The 10,921-nt window shown below is 53.2% G+C and overlaps 2 protein-coding genes across 2 annotated transcripts; one reads left to right on the top strand and one right to left on the bottom strand.

The window, feature by feature from the left end:
- Positions 1-1,391: 1,391 nt before the first annotated feature.
- Positions 1,392-1,972, top strand: CCOS01_04051 (ubiquitin-conjugating enzyme; the record flags this gene model as incomplete). Its single annotated transcript, XM_060452234.1, has 2 exons — positions 1,392-1,415; positions 1,502-1,972. The coding sequence occupies 2 exons, from the start codon at positions 1,392-1,394 to the stop codon at positions 1,970-1,972; spliced, it is 495 nt and encodes a 164-aa protein (XP_060316192.1).
- Positions 1,973-2,800: 828 nt separating this feature from the next.
- CCOS01_04052 (TBC domain-containing protein) lies at positions 2,801-5,542 on the bottom strand (the record flags this gene model as incomplete). Its single annotated transcript, XM_060452235.1, has 1 exon — positions 2,801-5,542. One exon carries the CDS (start codon positions 5,540-5,542, stop codon positions 2,801-2,803), a length of 2,742 nt encoding a protein of 913 aa, XP_060316193.1.
- Between the last annotated feature and the right edge of the window lie 5,379 nt (positions 5,543-10,921).

Consider the following 10,921-nt stretch of genomic DNA (forward strand, 5'->3'; position numbering starts at 1 on the left):
GGTGCCTCGCAAGCAAGCCGCGCGACCCACACAGTAGTGGGCTCGCGTGCTCAGTCCCCTCAATATGGATGAGGAACACAGGCAGCTGCTGCCAAGAGGTAACGTGGGAGGAAAAGGTGATAGCCATAAGTAGAGGTATAGGCATAGTGAGAAGGCGAACGATCTTTAGAAATTCGACAGGCCTTCTACATTAACTCTTGGTAACACCAACACCTCGCTTCGTCTTTGTTTACCATCTGAGTGGGATTTGTTGACCAGTGTTAGAGGAAAGGCCCAAGCTCCGACTCAGTCTCAGCGTCTGCTTCTGGTATTGCTGCAGTGACAACCTTCGCTGGTCCTCAGAGTTTGAAAAGCCATTGCATTAGAGGCTGGAAAGGACCTCTTGCGTGTACAATAAAGCGTGGTATAAAAGGGTCACCAGTCCAGAGAGTATCATTGTCGCTACGATGTTCCATCTTAATGCAAGTAGTCCATGTGTGCAACTCCGAATCTAGACGTTCAAAAAACTGCAATTCACTTGAAGCGAGATCTTGACGCCCCAATGAGATGAAAGATGAACTATATAATCGATTTCAGTAATGGAATGAACACAAAAAGGGTTGAACTCGAGGCATCTCATGGCTGAGAGTGCTGTCTGCTCGCACAAGTCAATTGCTTGTCACAATATTGTTAGTGAGTAAGTATTTTGTCTCTATATCACTGAGATTGGCCCATTAGACAACCACTTGAATAGTAAGCCCATAAAGCAGGCTGAAGAACAGGAGTATGAAGGATCGTTGGCCATTGATGGATAGGCTCTGCTTTTCTCAAGTCTCCGGTACCTGTATGAATCTCGATTCCCTGATGCCTCAGTTGAATAGTGGCGCCGTGTGAGTCTTTACCCCGCTGCGTCACTACCTTACCTTGGGCTGGGCTCATAATGAGTGTAAGGTAAGGAAGGTAAGAAGAACCGCCCTTACCACTGCAACGCTCCGGCCTGGCTGCCTCTGACCTCACCCCACCACGACTCTGAGGCAGCTACCCCGCCATCGGCCGAGACACCAAGCTGACTAGGTACGTACCTTTCCACCCCGAAGCAGAACACCACTGCCAATCTGGAAACGACATCGTCGCCAACATCATCACCAACCTCGACACTCTGTCTGCCATTTCTGCTACCAGTATCCGGCGTACGGAACTGCCTGAAAATCTAACAGGATAGTTCTCCTCCCAAACATCATCAGTCGACAGCTCTTCCACCCTCCAAAGCCCCACCATCTAGCTATTTTTCGAGAGCTTACAACCTTGAGGGTTCCCGGTTCCCACTCGGCAAAGCTCACCGATCACCTACCCAAACTCAGTCCCAGTATCAACACTCCAGAATACACAACCAACACGCAACATCGCCCATCATGTCGAGCAAGCGCATCGCCAAGGTATGCCAAACTCCCTCCCGCAACCCCCAAATCCTCCCCTACAAACCACCACCATCCTTGACTAACCCCCGAAACCACACGCGCAGGAACTAACCGAAGTCACCACCACCCCTCCCACGGGCATGACAATCACCCTCGCCCGCGACTCCGACCTCCACGCCTGGCACGTCTCCCTCACCGGCCCCGAAAACACCCCCTACGCAGGCGGCACCTTTGCCGTCCTCGTCGACCTCCCTAAGGACTACCCCTTCAAGGCCCCCGTCGTCAAGTTCGCCACCCGCATCTACCATCCCAACATCACAAACGACGCCAACGGCAACATCTGCCTCGGCATGCTCAAATCCGAAAACTGGAAGCCCGCCACCAAGCTCGCCGCCGTCCTCGAGGCCGTCCGCTCCCTCCTCGTTGAACCCCTGCCCGACGACCCCCTCGAGGCCCGCATCGCCGACGAGTTCAAGAATAACCGCCCCGAGTTTGAGAAGAATGCAAAGCAGTACGTCACGCGCTACGCAAAGGGCCCGGCTAGCTTTGCCGCCTCTGAAGTGCCTGCCAAATGAAGCGAGCATCATGGCCAGGTATGGCACGATGTGCGTAGTGTCTTCTCAGCCACGGCGGGGCAGAAGAGGACGTAAGCACGACCAGAACACTACAAGAGCTCTACAGAGAATGACGAAGTTCCTGGGGATCCCAACCATTTTGTTCGAGTGACTCAAGGAAAGAATATGAAAAACGGCGGCGTTGGTCGGTCCAGACAGTGAGCATTACCGGCGTTGGGGAGATGGGATTTCAAGTTGTTCCATGCTTTTCTCATGGATTTGGAATAGTCTCTAGACTTTCAGAGGGCATGAGCAGAGCTTTGGCAGCCAACAGCCGGTCCATTGCGTGGATCGGTAGTCTGGACTGTCCCATATTGTGCACTTTATCTAGGACGGCGTTCATATTAGATTGTTACAGGACGCTGAATCAAATCACTCATCATCACCTCCTGGAATGGGCATAATGGCATTGTGATCATCTGAACACTCGAAACGGTGCTCATGACAGCTTTTTAGAGAAACGAATCGCACCAATTATGAAGACTCGCAGGAATCAAGAGGCACAAAGAAAAGGCTTGAGCATTGTGTGATGCTAACAGACATCATATCTACAACTTGGTGAGACTGTTCTTCACCCGTTCGGGCACTTCCTCCACATATGTTCTATGCCGAACCAAAAATCCAATATGCTAGGGGCGTAACCGCGCCGCCCTCTTCTAGAATGATATCCGTTTTCGCTTCCCAATGGTGCCGCATGCCATGTAGTCATTACCCTCGAAATGCAAATATTCCCTCAAACGCCGTGGCTTAATGCATGCATGCAACTTTTGTTCCTCCTCTGTGGCGGGCTCACGATACCTCTGCTGATCTGCCCAGCCTCCTACGTCCAAAAATGGTGCCTTTTCTACGGACCTCGCCTTCCGCTTCCGTAGCGTTGGCGCTGTCCACAGCGCCTGCGTACGTGGCGGCTCTTTGATGCTCCGTCTGGACTTTTACACGCCGTTCTTCCCGCTGGGTATCGATTGTATCTTGGCTGATGTGCCCAAAACCGTTGCGGCGCTTGAAACAAGCCTCCATTAGTGCATTGGCGTCCAGCAGCTTGCGAGGCATAGCCTGGATCACGGAAAACATCTCCATGGGATCCGTGACAGATCGAACCTCGTTTTCTCCAAGCTTGAAGATAGCCAAGGCAATGCGGAAAAGAGTCTTGGAGCCTTCGTAAAAGATGACGTCCCATACACGCAATGTGCTCTCAATAGGCAGGGTGCCAATGAAACAGCTCATAAACCACGCCGTCATGCAAAGTGTGATGGGGGGGAGACGGTTGGACGAGATGCTGGGTTGGTTCTTTCTTCTGACCCTCGGCTTTTTCACTGGCTTTGCCGGCCTCGCTGCGTTCGGGTCCCCTTCCATATCGTCGCCAATCTTGGCCCAGACAGCAGGCATAGACTCCCTAATGGCATTCATCAAGACACCAAGGTCCACCTTGGAGCCTTCGAGGCTCATCTCGTGGGTGCCGGGTAAGTATAGGCGAGTGATGACATTCAACAGCCAGAAGGCCTTTTCTTCCGAGTCCATGAACAGAAGGAGCAGGCCAGCGAGGAAGTTGAGACTTTGGCAGTATCCGATGCGTGGGTTGTAAATAGCAAATGCGTGCAGGACCCGTCTCAGGGAAGTGATAATCACAGGCTCATTCTTGGCATCGCTCTCGGAGTCGTCCGTTGACTGAATGTCCCGAGTTGGTTCCGTGTTTGGCTTCGACGCCATGCTTGCAGGCTTGAACTTGACGTTGTCCGGGAATGTCCGGTGAAGATCTCGCTCAATAGCCTCGACATCGATGTCTTTAGCCTTCTTCTGCAGGAGAGTATCGTATAGACCTGAATGTTTTGCCAAAATGGCGGGGCCTCCTGCGTAGTAAAACCAGGCAGCACCTCTCCACTCCGGCGGAATGCCTTTCCGCACAAAACGTTTCGCCTTCGCACTATGGGGAGGGAATCGTTCAGGTTGGTTCGTCATCAGTCCACTTTCCTTCATGAACGTAGTCCATTTCTTGCGCCGTCGGTCGAGGTAGTCAGAGTAACCCTTGTCCCAGGCATCATACTGTTTCCTGGTGATGTGTTGGTTGGCCTTCTTGAAGCCATATCGGTCTCGTGCGCCTGGGTCCTCGATCTCGACCGGCTCGAGATCTACGGCCGTTCGACCAGAAGAGGTTGATGGGCTGTTCAGCTGCGGTGGCGTAGCTGGTGTGTCGGCCTGGAGAGACTTCGCAGAGTCTCGCTTCTCATTAGTATCTTTGTTATCGTCGTTTCGATCATAGTCCGTCAAGCCGAGCTCCTTTGGCAAAGATGCTGGGTATTCGGATACCCTGAACATCTCGGTCGATTCGCGAACAATTGTGTCCGAAGTCGGGACAGTCAATGAGGTGGCGGCGGGTGCGGTCAATGGTTGACTCAGAGCCTCCAACATTCTCGTGTTCCGCCTGTTGATCTCCGCCGCCGGAACGGGACGCACGTCGTCGTCGTCGTGGTCTTCGGGGCTCGAGTCATCTCGGAAGCCCTTTTCGTACATCCCCATAACGTCGTCGACACTAAGTTCCTCCCCGTTAGCGTACAGCGATGGAATCGAGCTATTCTTGGTGAGAACACTGCTTCTTTCCGTCACGTACGTTCCCTGTGCACTGGACGCAGTCATCTGAGATCTGTAACTCGATCTCATCTCGTCTTCACCACTCATCCATGGTGCCTCCCTGGCATATGTAGATAGGCCAGAGCTCGAGCTGTCGACACGACCGTAGGCCATTGGAGGACGGGTGAGGCCTGACGGAGGCGGGGCACTTCGTAGACGAGAGGGGGCGCGAGGTTCATAGAGGTCACCTCCCGATGCTGGAATCGAGGCAAACGTCGAGGCCGACCTTGCAGATGATCCGGACTGACCCCGTGGCCGCGGCCATGCTTGATGGTGCGAATTGGGGTCAGAACGCGGCTCTGAAGGAGAGTAGGTGGCCCGAGGTCGGTATGAGTCTTGTATCGGTTGCTTGATGCTCGGCCTTCTCGGGCGAGAGAAGTTGTCGACCTGCATGGTGTCGATCGAGGAACGGTCGTCTTCGTCGTACGGGATCGGGGATCTGATCGAGCGAGCGGCTCTGCTTGTCCATTCGTCGGCGCTCAAGTCGTCGTCAAGGTCATGACCCGGCCTCGGTGCCAGCGAGGGGAACGTAGGGGAGGAGGGGTAGTGCTGGGCGGAATCATAGGTAGGACGTCGAGGGGATTGAGGCTGCGACTGGGGGTTCGCCGAGTTTTGTTGCATCCCAAAATTGCTCGAGTTATTGGCGAGCGAGTCCCAACGAGGAGGGGACGTGGGCAAGGGATGTGCATGTGGTGGGTAGGCTGCTGGGAAGTCGGAGTTGGGACGCTCTGGAACGTCAGAAGTTGAGATGGGTTTCGGATGGGTCCGCCTTGAAGCATAAATACCGAATTGGCGATGCTTCATGCTATTCTGGCGCTGGACGGTAGGGTCCTGATCCGCCATGGCTCCGGGGGTGATCTGGGCGTCGGGATGGCCAGAGTCCGCTGCCATGGCCATGAGGGTCATCGTGGCTGACTCCCCGGGCCGTTATATGGCAGCAGCAAGTTTTACTCGAGCAATTGGATTCGCAGAGAACGCGTTGAGACTGCAAGTGACGGTGTTCCTTTGCGGGTCTCTTTGTCGGCAAAGACGTAGTTGATTGTAACTGGTGTTACGATAGCAAAGTCAAGTATCTGTAATGGTTTTGCAAGTTGATTGTGGTAGGGCAGTCAAAAGCGTTCCTGACGATAGCATTGCGGCACATGCATAAACCTTGCGTTTGGCAGCAACCCTCTTTGAATAGTCTCAGCAAGTCGCGACGGGTATTGGTTGGGCGGGGCTGGTTCCAGTGGTTGATCGCTGCTGGTAGCCGGGATATGGCGGGATGAAGAACGGTCGGTGCGAATGTGGTGCAGAAAAAAGGGTGACTATCGGGACGAGTCAAGCAAGGAATGGCAGGTTTCCAGCGTCACAGGGCGTAGGAGACGAGGTGACACCCTGAGTACAGTTCATGCGCATGCGCATGCAAACTGGGGGCTGGATGTAAGGGGTGAAGTTGGACGTCAGAGATCGACCAACGGCTGAGTCAATGGGCGTCGTTTGAGCTGGGAGGTAGCAGGCCGGGAGTTGCGAAACAACAGATGCAGAGAGCCGGCGACGAGGCGCTCAGGCAGGTACAGACGGATTAATTGCAGATGTAGTAGATTGTCGTCGTCTTTCGCCGTGGTCGGCAAAGTGAGGAGAAAGCAAGGGAGCGGTATCCGATCCGGGTGGTGCGGTAGGCTGGCACGCTGGGTAGTATTGTGGTGTTGTGGCAGGTCTCCAGTGCTCCTCTGAAAGTCCCCAGTCGGCCAGAGATATTGGATCAGATTGGACAAAAGGATGGTGGTTGGCGGAAGTGTTTTGGGGGGTGACCTGAATCTCCTTTGGGGGCGGATGCCTGTTGTCGCAGATGAAGATGCTAAAACTGAAGCGAGCGTTTGGACCCAGACGGGGGCGTCGTCATTGGTTCAAGCCCAGAACGGGAACATGAAAACAAGAAAGAAAAAAAAACAAAAGAGGACTTGTCGAAGGTCGAGAAACGATGACGGGATCCCTCAAGGGTTCCAGTCCCCAATTGTGCAAGGCGTTGGTCTCCTTCTTTTTGTTTTGGTGGCACTGAAAGTATCAGGGCGAGTTGGGCATTCGTGGCGGCGCCAAGTCTGAAGTGTCTCGGAGACGAAAGGGCGATTGACTCGTGCGTCAGATTTTGGGCGACGCTGCCACGAGGTAGAAGCAAAGAAAGAACGGCGGTCGGGTATCGGAAACGGTTGGTGATTGGTTACTCTTTGACAGACGGATCGTCTCAGTATCGTGCAGTCAAAGTGCGAGTAGGTTGAAATACGGTCGAGAGTGGCCGAGCGATGGAACGAATGGGAAGTTTGTGGTGCTCTGCTTGGCACCTTGAGGAGAAGTAGACAGGAAAGAAAGTGCAAGACAAACCGAAGTCCCAGGCGAACGAACGGACGGGATGAGAAGAAAGAGGAGAGAGGAAAAGGGAAAGAAAAAAAAAAGATGTTGAAATTCGGGCCAATTGCGCCGACGAGAAGCGCGGCGTCGGATGCCGAAAAAAAACGGGAAACAATTTTAGAAGGAGGCAAGGAACAACCAGGGCTGCATCAAGGAGGGAAAGAGCCGCCAAAAACAACGACGAGGAAGCTGCCCTGGGCTGATGTCGCTCTTGCTGTTGGCGTTGTAGTCTGCACTGATGGTGGATTAAGAAAGAGGAAGGAACGATTGGATGCCAGTGCGGACGCAAGTTGCAGGTGCAGCGGGCGGGAAGGTGCAAGTGCAGGTGCAAGTGCAGGAGTAGGTCCCTCAGCAGACAAATGCAGGAAGGTGCAGGAAATAATTAGGTAGTAAGTAGTACAAGGTAAGGTAAAGTAAGGTAGAGAAGGAGGGATGGGAGGGAAGGGAGGAACGAGCCACAAAGATGATGGAAGGTGAAGACGAGAGACGACACGAGGCGACGACGACGACGACGACGACAGCAACAATGGCCAAAGAACAGGGAAGGAAAGGACGACTGAATAAGATGAGGAGATTGGATAGACTTGGATCGTCCTCGCTTTCCCCTTGCTCTCTCGCTTGTCCTTCGCCTGACGTGGTCACTCCCTCGGTATCATAATCCCTAACGTCTGGAAATTCAATATGCTCATCCACCAACTTCTTTTTTTGTGAAGCGGACGGACCATCAGAGAATACGCCAAGGCCATTTGTTATCAAATTCCAACCTTCCGCTTATGATGGTGAGCAGACACCTCAATCTCTACCTTTCTACGCTGCTCGTATGCTTACTTACCAAGTTACCACTGAACAGGGACACCTACGCCATAGTACTCCGCAACATACGGAGTATCCGTACTGACATTGAATCTATTCTATCCGTACGGTCGCGGGAGCGGACACTGAGAGATAGCCGCCAGCTCCGAAGGGTTGCAATTAACATGGAATGGAGTCAGTCATCCACGTCTTTCTCCTACCGAGACCGAGACTAGGACCAAGACCAAGATCCAAAAAACCAACGGCCAACATGAGCCCCCATCCCGAAAAGGAAGAAAGCCGCCCTCGCAACGACACAGATTGATTAAAGACGGTGAGAGAAGAGAGTCAGTCAGAGCTGGTGCCAGCGCCACTTTTGCAGCCCATCCTCGACTCTTGTTTCCCCCAAATCGTCGCTTCTCACAAGCTTCCAGGCGTACTTTGTACAGGTGCTGAGAAAATCTCATCAATCCGATTCATCACTCCATCCATATCGTCACCAAATTTCGCACACCTGCTACTAAGGACCAAGGTGCCATCCTTCCCCGCAGTCACTCATCAATCATCTCTCAGCATTCCACCTAAGCCTGGTCAAGTCGGTCAGCGCCTGTTTCCAAGGCCCCATGTCGCCCTGGTCGCCCATGTCCACGGTCCTCTTCTTCCTGGTCACGTCCCCGTTTCTTCCTTCGAGAAGCAGGATCCATCAACTCGGGATGTGGCTCTTGGACAAGAGTACCTGCATCTGCCACTAAATTCACCTGATGGCATGTGTACCGTCGTCTCATGTTTCTTCCAGCGGGTTTCTCGCCTCCCTTGCATCACCCGCGCCCAATAACACCCTGGGTGTTATTATTACAGCGCCTTGACCATTTCCCTGCCTGGCTCGCGCATCCGGAACGTACAACAATATTTCGATATGACGCCCACTCACGAGTTGGCGAGAAGGGAAAAATCGATAGCGACAGGGTACCTACACAGGCATAGGGAAGAACTTTACCCAACCCTTAAGGTCTGGACAGGGGAAACACGGGCGGTGGGTGACTTCGATAAGCACTCTCATGGCATGGTGTCGCATTATTGACCCTCGTTCACAGGTATCCGTACTCGAGGACCAGGGAGTAGCAACACGACCTTATCGATATCTCATACATATCCGAACGAACATGCGTACTTCGTGCCGTTGGATGCCATGGAGACACCAAAGTCAGAGGAACAAGACCAACTCTCACTACCAGCAAACGCCGCAACGTCCCGATATCAGTCGCTGAGACGCAACGCAACCGCTTGCAGGGGGCTCAAGCAGCGCCGTTACCTGCAGGGGCCAGCGAACAAGGCCTGTCTCCTGTCCGGCGCCGGCGGCCCTTCCCACTGGGACAGTTTGGGGCCGGCCCTCCACCTTAGGCTTGCTGGCTATTCCACTTCGCGGGAAGAGGGTTTGCTAGTGCCCCTGGTGCCTGAAGCTATTCCCAAACGAGTATTCATCATCCACTGCCCAATCACTTTACAATTTCCCGGCCCAGGGCCCGGTAGCGTACCGTAACGATCCTCACTGGCCGACTCTCCCTCTTTGAGCCGTCTCCCAGCGAAAATCTGCACCGCCATCGTCATTTTCAGCTTGATGACCCATTCTCTTCTATGGAGTACTCCGTATGCATCAGGCAGGAGAGGCTCTGTTTTCCTCAGGTTTTTCTTTCTCAACCCGTCGTGCTTTGGGCCCAGAAAACGCCGTTGGCAGGGCTCTCTGGTCTCTACTAGCGTAGTCTCTCCTAAGTCTATTCCCGAATTTCTTTTTCTCTCATGACCCTATTCTGCTACTTTTCTCCATTTGGAGATGCTTTCTTTTTGACAACCAGTTATGGAATGTGGACCGACTAAACGGTCTTGGGCATTTTCTTTTCCCGCCAACAGCACGGCCTTGGCTTCGGTTAGGATTGCTTCTCATTGTGCCAAGTTCAGTGGCGAAGGAGACTCTCACTCGAGAGAACCGAGGTCATGTCCCAAGTAAGATGTCTTCATTCAGCAAAAGTACGGAGTACCCTAGATGCCTTCCCACGAAGCCTTCGGTCCTTCGCCGCTAGGAGGGACAACGGGTACCAATCTGGCGGTTCTCATGCATATCGCTACCAGCGGGCATGCATCATCCCTTCTCACGCCGGCCGCTACTACATTGATCTCGATCATCGGCTCCATCACAAACAAGGCATGGAGAAGTTGTTCTCGTTTATTTTCTCGCTTCGCCTCGCGCAAATTCCATCTCGATCCTCGTGACAGAGCACTCGAGCTTGAGAGTTGAGCGTTGAAATTCCTGTTCCAGTTTTCTTACCTGTTTCTTTCGAGCAATCAAGACAATCCATCTTCACACGCTGCCCCGCTCCAGTACGAACACAAAGTCACAAACACTATCTGCTATCGCGCAATTCTCTAGGCCGCCATCTTCCGCGCATCGCCGACGTGTCATCGATGGACACTTTCGGCGGCTGCTCCGATGGGCGAGTCCAGCCCAGATGCCTCCAAAGTTCATCATACCTCTCCCTTGGGCCTTGGCTGAAGCTATGCCAACTCCGAAATGTTTCCGGAGAGCCGGATACTACCCAACTTTCTCAGTAGACTCCACAACCATAGACACCATAAGCATAGTCAGGAACGAGCTCGGCCATCTGAGGAACACGCAGAGCACTGGCCACGGAAAACGTTCAGCCCATATCTCTTCGGGCTGTCCCGTCCCCGAGCTTTCTATAACCTCTTTCTGTTGCCGTTATGGCTTTCCCTTGCCTCGGACTATCGACACGTCAGCCCATTAAAGATATCAGATCGGCAATGTCTCATCCTCCCTAGAAACACCATGAGGGGAACCTTCAACCTTTGGACTAGTCAGCTTCGTGGTCCAACTACGGAGTACCTACTGCCAAGAGGCAACTCTTTCTTTTTCCAACTCTCGGTCACCCTACCCGAGCGGCTAATAGGTAAGTAGCTATGATCTTGCGATAAACCGATAAGAGATAGAGGAAGGAACACTTGTTGCCCGTCACCGTCGGTAGCACCCGCCAAACATGATGGGCAAAATCAGCAGGCCAATGGTGGGTGCTTTGAAGCCTTGCCGCCTGC

This window comes from Colletotrichum costaricense (assembly GCF_030867565.1).
Source record: "Colletotrichum costaricense strain IMI 309622 chromosome Unknown Scaffold_4.1, whole genome shotgun sequence".
Lineage (NCBI taxonomy): Eukaryota > Fungi > Ascomycota > Sordariomycetes > Glomerellales > Glomerellaceae > Colletotrichum > Colletotrichum costaricense.